Raw genomic sequence first — 9,751 nt, forward strand, 5'->3', positions numbered from 1 at the left:
AGGGGGGACGGGGAAAAGGGGGACGGAGAAAAGGGGGATGGAAGGAAAAGAGAAGGCAGATCAACTTTGGAAGTCCCTCCAGCAGTGGCTACAGGTCCAGAGCAATCTTTGCAAGGATTATGAAATGAGGCCTCTTTGTTATCAGCCTGGTCCTGGATGATTTGTCACGGGACTGGGGCACCTCCAGAGTCAGCAGTGCTGGCATGGGCATGGCTGTCTACTTCACATGTTTATAATGTCCACCACCCCACCCTGGTCATGTCCTGGACTTTGGGAACTACAGGGAAACAGAAGGAAGGACCCCTGAAGACAGAGGTCCAAGACCCAATCTTAATTCTAAATCCAACTGCATTTCTGTTTTCAAATCTAATCCCAAGTAGGACACAGCTTCTACAATCATACAACTCAGCCTTGACCCCTATCTTACCCCTGAAGCCCACCTGGCCTGGTAAGCAAGGGGTAGCGGGTGAGGAAGTTAGAAAGCAGAACTGGAGGATTCAGGAGGATTTCCAGGCACAGGGAGATTTCAGAGGCTGCTTGGGCAGAGGGACACCAGCCCAGAGGGGGCCCAGGAAGGTGACTCACATCTGAGGTTGCACTTCTCCGTGAGGGAGATCCGCAGGTAGCTGTGCTGCCGGCCAAAGCTGTCTGTGAGGAAGGCGGAGAAGGGGGCCGCATGCTCCCGCAGGAACTGCCTCCGCCTGGACAGCTCCTGCAAAGACAGGGCAGGGAGGAAGCATGGGCCCTTGCTACTGGGCTGGGGAGAGGCGCAAGGAGAACCACCTGCCCCCTCCCTTACTCTGACATCTGTGCGGAGCTTCTAACCCTTCCACATGTTTGGGCTCTGCCATGTTGGGGAAGCTAGGATTGTCCCTCTCATTGAAAAATGAGCTTGAGGAGAAAGACCCACCCCTTAAGTGTTCAGCTCGGGGGTGGGGGGGCGGGTGGTGATCTCTGCTGGGAGGATTTCCGGCTGGGCAGCAATGTGGAAGCAAGGGTGTGGGGGAATCTATTAGCCCTTATTCTTCACTCTAGCCAGTAAAAAAAAAAAAAAAAAAAAAAACAACGGATTGCGCACCCATGATCTCCAGCATTCGCGCATAAATGGGAAGACACTGCTGAAGGCCACAAGCAAGGCCCAAACCCGTCCTGCAGAGAGAAAGGAGCGAGCCAGCTTCACCCTTTCCCATGTACAAGTCTGAACTAGTTTGATCCACCTCCCCTTGACGTATCAGTCCTTGGAGAGTACCACCTGGGTCCTGATAGATGCTGATGAGATAATTGCTCCAAGGAAGTAACATTTACCAAGCATCTTAAAGTTTCCAAAGAACATTCTGTTTCATTCCCACACCCACTCCACACGGGATTATTATAACTAAGGCTTGGATGGGGTCCAAGAACACCCTCGGCAGAAGCGGGATTCAAATCCAGGTCTTCGGATTCCAGGTTCTAAATTCCTCCCTTCTACCACACAGAGAGAGTCTAAGAAGATAGGGAGGATGACACCTAGGGTGGGTAGAAGTCACTTCTCTAGAACATTTCAGACAAAAAAAAATCACAACCCTGGAAGTCATGCATGAGATCTACAGACAAGGTTCTGGAATGGGGACAAGAAACCCTGGTTTCTGCAGCAGGTATGACCTGGCACACTGTGAAAGTCCTTTAACTTCTCCAGGCCTGCTTTCCCAGTTGTAAAATAAGAATACAGCTATAGGCTAAGGTTGTCTTGCTAGGAGTAAAGACGGGGGCCGGGTGGTAGTGGTGGTATTGGAAGATGGTAGGTGAACACCTAAAATTATGATGGAGAGTAGAAGGCCTCCAGCCCTCCAGAGGTCCAGCGCAACTATGCCTACATTAGGAGGAAGAAGTATTTGCTTCAGTAAGTTCCTCGGCTCCAGCTGCACATTAGAACCATCTGGAGAACTTTAAAAAAAGATTCCAGTGGAGACTGACTAAATATGGATCTCTGAAGCTGTTACGTTTTCAACCTCTCCAGGTAATTCTCATCGGCAGCCCTTGACTGGGTCAAGAGCCACTGAATGGTTCAAAGATAAGAGACATGAGAGTGTGTGTGAGGCTGCTCTTGATTTTCTGGGCCCATAAAACATTCCTCACTCTACCCACCCCAGGAGAATTTCCCACCTCCTCTGAGAAGCCCTGCTCACCATCCTGTGGGGAGTAAGCAGCAGTCACTTCTTTAACTGCAGTCTGCTATACTCACAACAGTCACTTCCTCCCTCCCTGCGGTGTGATGGAGAAAACTCAAACTCGCCCCATTGCCTTTCCACAGACAGCCTCAGGGGTGGGGCGGGGGCACTCCATAATCAAGAATTCCATCAGCCACCAGAGTCCAGATGAGATACCTGGGAATCTGGATGTACTGCCGTGCTGTGCCTTCTTTTTCATCAACAGCTATTTGCAATTCAGTCATGTTAGTCACCCCAGATTCTGCCTCTTCACTTGCCAAGATACCCCACTGAACCCAGTCTTAACGTGTTGGGGGGATGGGGTGGCTGGATGGGGGAGGAGTCAAAATAAATCAAATAATTGGGAGGTGAGAGGACCAAGGAACGTGATTCAGCAGAAATCTGAGCGCAAGCAGTGTGATGGAGCAATCAAGTATGGAATTAGGGGCTGGGTGTGGTGGTTCACGCCTGTAATCCCAGCACTTTGGGAGGCCGAGGAGGGCAGATCACTTGAGGTCAGGAGTGCGAGACGAGCCTGGGCAACATGGTGAAACCCCATCTCTACTGAAAAATACAAAAGTTAGCTGGGTGTGGTGGCAGGAGTCTCTAATCCCAGCTACTTGGGAGGCTGAGGCAAGAGAATCGCTTGAACCCAGAAGGCAGATGTGGCAGTAAGCCAAGATTGTACCACTGAACTCCAGCCTGGGCAACAGAGCGAGACTCTCTCAAAAAAAGAATGGAATTTAGTGCTTTTGTTCTGGCAATGGGAGAGGCTGGTCAGATTTCACTTTTAAGAACTTTTGTGACCCTATGTGTACCAACTATTCTGAATCGAGCCTCCTAAACACAAACACTCTCACCTTGCCAGCAATGCAAACTCATTACTTAGATAATAACAAGCCTCATTCCTGCATCTTCTCTCCTCTAACACTGCATGCCCTACTTTCATTCTACTTTTTTCCCTGTCCCTTAAATCCCCTGGAGAAAAAAAATATCAGCACCAGTCAAAGGAGCCCAAGATTCAGAGGGAATTACAGGACAGAGTAGACAGTAACTCTGCTTGCTCAGGAGGGCTGGGACATGTCAGAAGTAGTAGGAAGCCCTAAACGAATCATATTCCCAGGGTCCCAGCCTGGCTCGGCCTGTTTCCTCTCTGTGAGAAGTCATCCTGCCTGATTCAGTATCCCCAGTGTCTAGCACAGGATGTTGGTACATTTTGAATCACATGAACAAATAGTCCTGTCCCTAACAGAAAGGTCGTATATGCAAAACCCAGTTACATGGGGGTAATCATTTCCCGGCTGGTCTCTACTGTCAAAATGGTTTAACCTGGTACAGTGGTTCGAAACCCTGGCAGCACATCAAAATCACTCAAGGAGCTTCAAGGACTGATGACAGAGCCCCGTCCCAAAGATTCTAGCTTAACCTAGTGCCTCAGCTGTGCAGCCAGGGCTGAGAACCATCAGCCTAGTGACGCCAAGCGCTAGGTGCTATTTGAATCCAGGGCGAGTTGTTGTGGTTCTGAGCACAGGATTTGGAGTAGGTGAGCCTATATTACAAGCCTGGTCTAGCTGTTGAGCAAGTCACCTAAATTCTCCAAACCTTAGTTTCCTCCTCTATGCCATGGAAATAATCCAACCTAACTCAACTGGAGGAGTTCCTGGCACAGGGATTTCCAATCATTGATCCGTGGAGGAACACCATTGTGTGCTGTGATCAGTTTTTCTAGTTTGTCAGCTTCCCTTCCCTTCCAAGACCCTGGCCTTCCAACCCTACTAACAGCAGATGGCCAGAGGCGGGGTTTCAAAGCTGCTGCCACACCACCCACATGGGGTCTGAGCATCCCCAGGACCACCAATACTGGTGTGCTAATAAGCAGGCACCAGGCAGCCTGCCAGACACTACTGGTCATCTCTTGTCTACCCAATGCAGATTGGGGTGGGGTGAAGGGGGTGGGGAAGGGTGGGACAAAGGCGTTAAAGCAGGACCCTGCCCTCAAGGTGCCTTCCTCTACTAGTCACTAATCTTGGGCATCTATTTGACTGCTAAAGGCTAGCCCTCACATAGCTCCAAAGTCTAAACAGAGCAGCAGGGTTATTCAGGAGAAAAAAAGCACATTCCGAATCTAAGTATCAGTGGCCCTGATTTACCCTGCTATTGGGATGATGTATACTAAGGGCCTCTTAAAATTAATCTCTTTTAAATGAGAGGACCCAGCAAAGAGCCTAGCCTAGCCTGATTCTCCTTCCCCCTCCCCTCATTCCCACCCTAAGTGTGACGTTTTTACACCTATGGCTTCTGACAAGGACAGTCACATTTCGCTGAAACATGGATTTTGAGGAGCTGGGCAGATTGGAAGTCAAGATGACCCTCTGAAAAGCCCTCTTTCCCTCCTCCCCCTCATTCTCCCTCACCAGGCCCTGCTGTACTCCTCCTACCTTCACCCACACCCACTTCCTTGCAGCCTAACCCCTAGCCAGCATTTGTTTCTTCTGGCCCCCTGAACAGCTGGGTGCCTTTGCCTTGCCTAGACTCACTCTCCCTGCTTCCCCCACCACAGGCAGCAGGCTTCATTGTTGCCCAACAAAGCCCTTATGGAGCCTCAGAGGGAGAAAGAGGGGTACAGCACTCCCAGGCGGGGCTGAACCCTGCAAAGATTGTCTGGGCCACCTCAGACACAGGCTGACAGGTCGCTGTGTCTCCTCCACCCACCTCCCCATTGACCCACACACTACCCCTTTCCATATATAGCAGCTACTCGACCTGTTGTTGAACTCAGCTCACGGCCACCTTTCCGTACAGCCAGCTCCCGCTTACACCTCGCTTCTCTCCCTCACACCCTCACCCTGCCACACAAACAATGCCCAGTGGCTTTCCATCCTAGCTCTCCAAGCACCTCCCATCCCAAACCAGACTACCAGAGCCCTGTGTGGGCGTGTTGGGAGAGACAGACCCTGCAAGAAGGGGTTCAAGGTGTCCCCACCCCAACTGGCAAGCTTTAGAGATGAGCAGAACAGATCCACTTCCAGACTCGCTTCCCCTTAGAGTCTCTTCAAGACAGATTTCTGTGCCCTCCCCCATCTTACGATGGGCTGGCCCAGCCCTCTTATTTTATAAACATGAAGCAAAGGGAAGTGACAGCCCCAGGAGCCAGGTGAAATTGGAGGCGAAACTGGCAGGTGAAAACATGGGACTCCCTGTCCAGTGTGGTCTACTATGCCACATGACTCGAAGTTTCAAGCAGCTACAATTATTGGCTGAATCCACTGCCTGCACAACCCTGTGTTAAGCACTTGTGGGGATAGAAAGGCAGAGGTGCACCCAGCCCTCGGGAACTCCCAGTCTGCTGAAGATAACCCTAAGAGATGTCCAGGATTTAATGTGAGTTGACAGAATAGCTATCCAACAAGTCCAGATGGGAGGGGACTCACAGGACACAGCATGTGCCAGTGGCAGCATGGATAATAGTAATTACCACCAACATTTACATAACACAGCACTTACATGGGCTAAGCTTTGTTCTAAGTATATACGTTAACATATGTTAACTCTTTTAATCCCTGTGACATTCTATGAAGTAGACACTTTTATTCTCACTTTGCAGATGAGAAAACAGACACCGAGGGGTAAGGGGACTTGGTGAATCCCCTAATAAGGGATGGGGCTGCCCCAGAGTCTATGTTCTCCTTTCTGCCACATTACCCCTCCCTTCACAGTGTAAAGGGATGGACAGGAGCAGGTTCTCTCCCTGGCCTCCACACAGGGAGGACAGAAAAGCATTAGAGTTCCTTGCCCTCTATAGCTCTGCGACTGGAGGAAAGTTAACTTTGATTAGCCCCCTCACCTGAACATACAAACTCTCCTCACCTTACATGGCTTAGTGAGGACTAACGGCTTCCACATGTGAGCCACTCAACACAGGTTCTCTCCTGAAACACCAGTACAAAATAAACTGGGGGTTGGGGGAGTGGAGAAGAAACGTCCCCTTTTCTTGAATTCTTTAAAGATCTCTCAGCCATCTTGGCTTTACTATCTCTTCAACGATGTTCAAGAGTTCGAGGATACTAAAAAGTCTTCACTTCCCAACCATGGGCCTGCTTATCTGAGGATCCCAGAGGGGCTTAGGTTTGGGGAAAGCAAATGTGGCGGAAGTCATTGAGCAATATGGGGGAGGAGGGAGCAGTGATCTTATGAATCCCAGGACAGGAAGCCTAGTTCTGGGATATGGGAAAAAACGACTAGCTAGGTACCGAAAAGAGGTTTCACTAAATGAAAAAAGAGGTGCTTTTCCCCTCAAATTATTCCCTAACCACCTGAGCAGAAGAACAACCAAAACCTAAAACTTTTTATGACTTGAAACACTCTGAGGGGTGCTGTCAAAGTCAGAGGGATCTTCCCGAAACCCTAAAGTCAGAGGTATTAATTTCTAACCTGTAAGAGGCCAGAGTCCTGCTCTGTTCTGGCTGAACCCTCCCAAGGTTAATAAAAATGAGACAAGGAGAGTCAGCAAAGGATGAGTTACAGAGCCCTGGGACTACAGTAACAACTCACCGTTGGTGACACCGAGGTGACATGTTTAGTCAGTCACACTATGAAGCAGGTGTCACAGGGACACCTGATCTCTGAGCTCTGGGGCTAGGGAGGGAAAATGTTTAAGAAAGAGGGTGGGTGCAAGGCAAGGCTGAAGGGTACCAGTAAGATATCTCACTGGACCCAAAGTCCCAGTCCTCTGCTTACCCCAATTTCTGGCCAAGCTCAGAGCCGGCAGGGGTGGCGTGGCTGGGGGGCAGGGAGGTTCTGAAGCGGGACTCCCAGGAGCCCCTCCCGCTGGGTTAGCGGGTGAGACCGGGAGGTGCATCTGGAGAACATCCTTCCACTGAGGAGTGCCAAGGGGTCCCTCCTAGAAGCGGCAAGCAGATAGGCCGGGAGCTCCTGGGGGAAAAGGGCAGTGTGCCCGGTCCACTCCCGCCCCGGGAAGCTGTGGACACAGGCGGGGTGGGCTCACCTCCGAGGCAGCACGCGCGGACTCCCCGGGGAGGGGCTGTGTCACTGGAGCCCCTGAGCTGCAGCTCCGGGCGCTGGACCTCAGGAGCCGCCGCAGCATCCGGGACAGCGGCTGCGCCGCCATGAAGCCTGATCCCAGCAGAGCCGCAGCCCACAGCCGGCTTCGGGAGCACACTGGCCGGGCACTCGCCCCCGGGGTCATCCCAGCAGGGGCGGGGAGGGGCGGGAGGAGGACGGGACCCGCGCAGCCAATAAGCTAGGACGCCGTCCCGCGTGGCCTTGTGGGAGCTGTAGTACACTCCCTGTGCCCACTTTCCTGGGCCGTGGTAGAGCTCTAGGGCAGAAGGGTAAACTCAGGTGGGGAACAGGGTTCTTTTCCTTCCAGTTTTTCTGGCTGCTCTACTCTCAGATTTAGGTCGTGGTGTGACAGTAGGCAGGACAGGACAAGGGCCAAATGAATGAGGCACTGCCTTGGGTGCGAAATTTAAGAGGGTGCCAGCAAAACTCCGGTTATAATTTTTTAATGTAATATTTCAAAAAATCGTAATAGATTTTCAGAAGTCCGTGAAATATCAACGTTCTAAATAAAAAGATCGATCCTATACTTGCATGACTCACCTCACTCAGTGCACCATAGTGCAGATTGTGGTTGTAAAACAGGTCTTTTAAGATACACTTCTCCAGGTGTGCCCCAAAAGGATATTAACAATCTCGCCTTCTCCATGAAAAAAAAAAAAAAAAGTACATGAGAAGAAGTCACAGAATCAGTGGACAACATTTTTGAAATGCTTCTTATACACCAAGCACCATGCTAAATGTTATTTAAAACAATCCTGGTATGAATAGAATGTCCATTTTGCAACTGAGGACATTGAGGCTCAGGGAGACCAGGTAATTTTCTCGAAGTCACACAGCTGATGGTGGGTTTCAAACCCAGGGCAATCTGCTTTCTACAGTCATTCAGTCAAGATTCAATATGTGTTGGGAGTGGTGGGGCGTGCCTCTTCCTGTCTGTAAAAAGTAGAGTGCTGTAGTCCTTTAAGATTTTGGATAACACACACAATGATGAGCTTATGTACTAAGAATAATTATGCTCAAACCAGCCTGTTGTATCCAAAACCCTATCCCTGTAGAATTGCAAGAATAAAACACCGGCTGGAACATACGGCTGCCAAGTGTATGCTTAGGAAGTGGGGATATAGTTCCTGATCTTGAAGAATTGACCGAATAGTGGGAGAGGAAAGAATAACCGAATATAACTGACTTTTACAAATGCAGTGAGACTGTCAGAAAAGCTGAGATGATTTTAGACTTAGATTCAATGTGAGTTTCTCACAATGATACTCAAAATTCAGAAAATACATTGTGGGGGATGAAAGTGTATCTGGGATATGTTTGAAATGGATACGACAAGTATGCCAGAGGTCTGTTTACAAGGGGCCTGAAGACCAACTGAGGACTGTTCAAGCTCTGTCCACTGCTAAGTTTAGATACGTCTGGATTTATCAGGGAAACTGAGCATGGGGACAAGAAGGCTAAAAAAAATTTTTTGGGTGGATATGAGGCTCAAAGAGCCTTCTAGAGAGGACTCAACCTCAGGGAAGAAGCCACCTGACATATGAACTTGATCCGAGAATGTCACTAGCTCCATGAAGCGTCTCTAGATTCTACCCTCTTCAAATTGTATGTGATGATCCCTTCACTTGGGCTTTACTGTTATCTTTTGTAGAACTTGGGTCCTCAAGGCAAGACCTAAGGCTTACTCAGTTATGTTTGAAGGCCGAAATCCTCTCCATATTATCACACATCTACTTGGACTCCTCTAGTGCTGGGAAACTTTCTGGCTTCCTGATGTTGCCTGCTCCACTTAAATGTCTAACCACCTATTAAAGTTCTTACTTGTATTCAGCAAAAAAAGTGCCCCTTTCTGTCAACATATAGTGATTAAGTGTCATCAGGGCCAAATCCTCTGCTAATGGCTGGAAATAAGGAAATACTTCCAAGGGCTCACAGCCTGCAGTAGGGCTCTGATGTGGCAAATCCATGGATTGATTTGGAGGGTTGTAGACTCCTGAACTTGAATGCATAATACTGTATACTTTTTTTTCCCCCCTGGGGAGAGGTGGCTTTTTGTCACATGCTCAAAGAGGCTTATGGAACATACTATCCTAGAAATCTCTCTTGTGTTGCCCTCCTATTGGCCCTAGTTTTAGCCCCCTGGGCGTATACATCCTCTCTTTAAGACTTTAACCCAAGTACTCTCTTAATGATAAACAGCAGCAGTTATTGCCAACTCTTATACACAATGTCTTGTGAGCCACTGCACCATCTTCTCTAATACAATTTGGTTTGCCTAGGTCCTGGTGGCAGACTGTATTTGCAAGACGGCTGCAACAATATTTCCTGTCTCATATGTTCTAGAGCTGTGTTGTCCAATAGAAACTTCTGCAATAATGGAGATATTCCATGTCCTCACATAGCTGTTGAACACATGAAATGTGGCTAATGTGACTGAGAATTGGATTTTTAATTTTATTAAATTGTCGTTAATTGAAGTGTAA

General features: G+C 49.1%; 1 protein-coding gene across 3 annotated transcripts in view; it reads right to left on the reverse strand.

Moving 5' to 3' along the window:
- Positions 1-7,455, reverse strand: part of MOCS1 (molybdenum cofactor synthesis 1) — a 30,850-nt gene extending 23,395 nt beyond the window's left edge. For 2 of the 3 annotated variants that reach the window (XM_011986645.1, XM_011986647.1), the window contains exons 1-2: positions 7,192-7,455; positions 586-712 (exon numbers count right to left, since the gene is read on the reverse strand). In XM_011986645.1, coding sequence (XP_011842035.1) covers positions 586-712; positions 7,192-7,392 — 328 coding nt within the window. In that variant the 5' untranslated portion in view covers positions 7,393-7,455. The remainder of the gene's footprint in view (positions 1-585; positions 713-7,191) is intronic. The other variant, XM_011986646.1, reaches the window with a different exon arrangement.
- Positions 7,456-9,751: the final 2,296 nt, after the last annotated feature.

This window comes from Mandrillus leucophaeus, unplaced genomic scaffold (assembly GCF_000951045.1).
Source record: "Mandrillus leucophaeus isolate KB7577 unplaced genomic scaffold, Mleu.le_1.0 Scaffold3, whole genome shotgun sequence".
NCBI lineage: Eukaryota > Metazoa > Chordata > Mammalia > Primates > Cercopithecidae > Mandrillus > Mandrillus leucophaeus.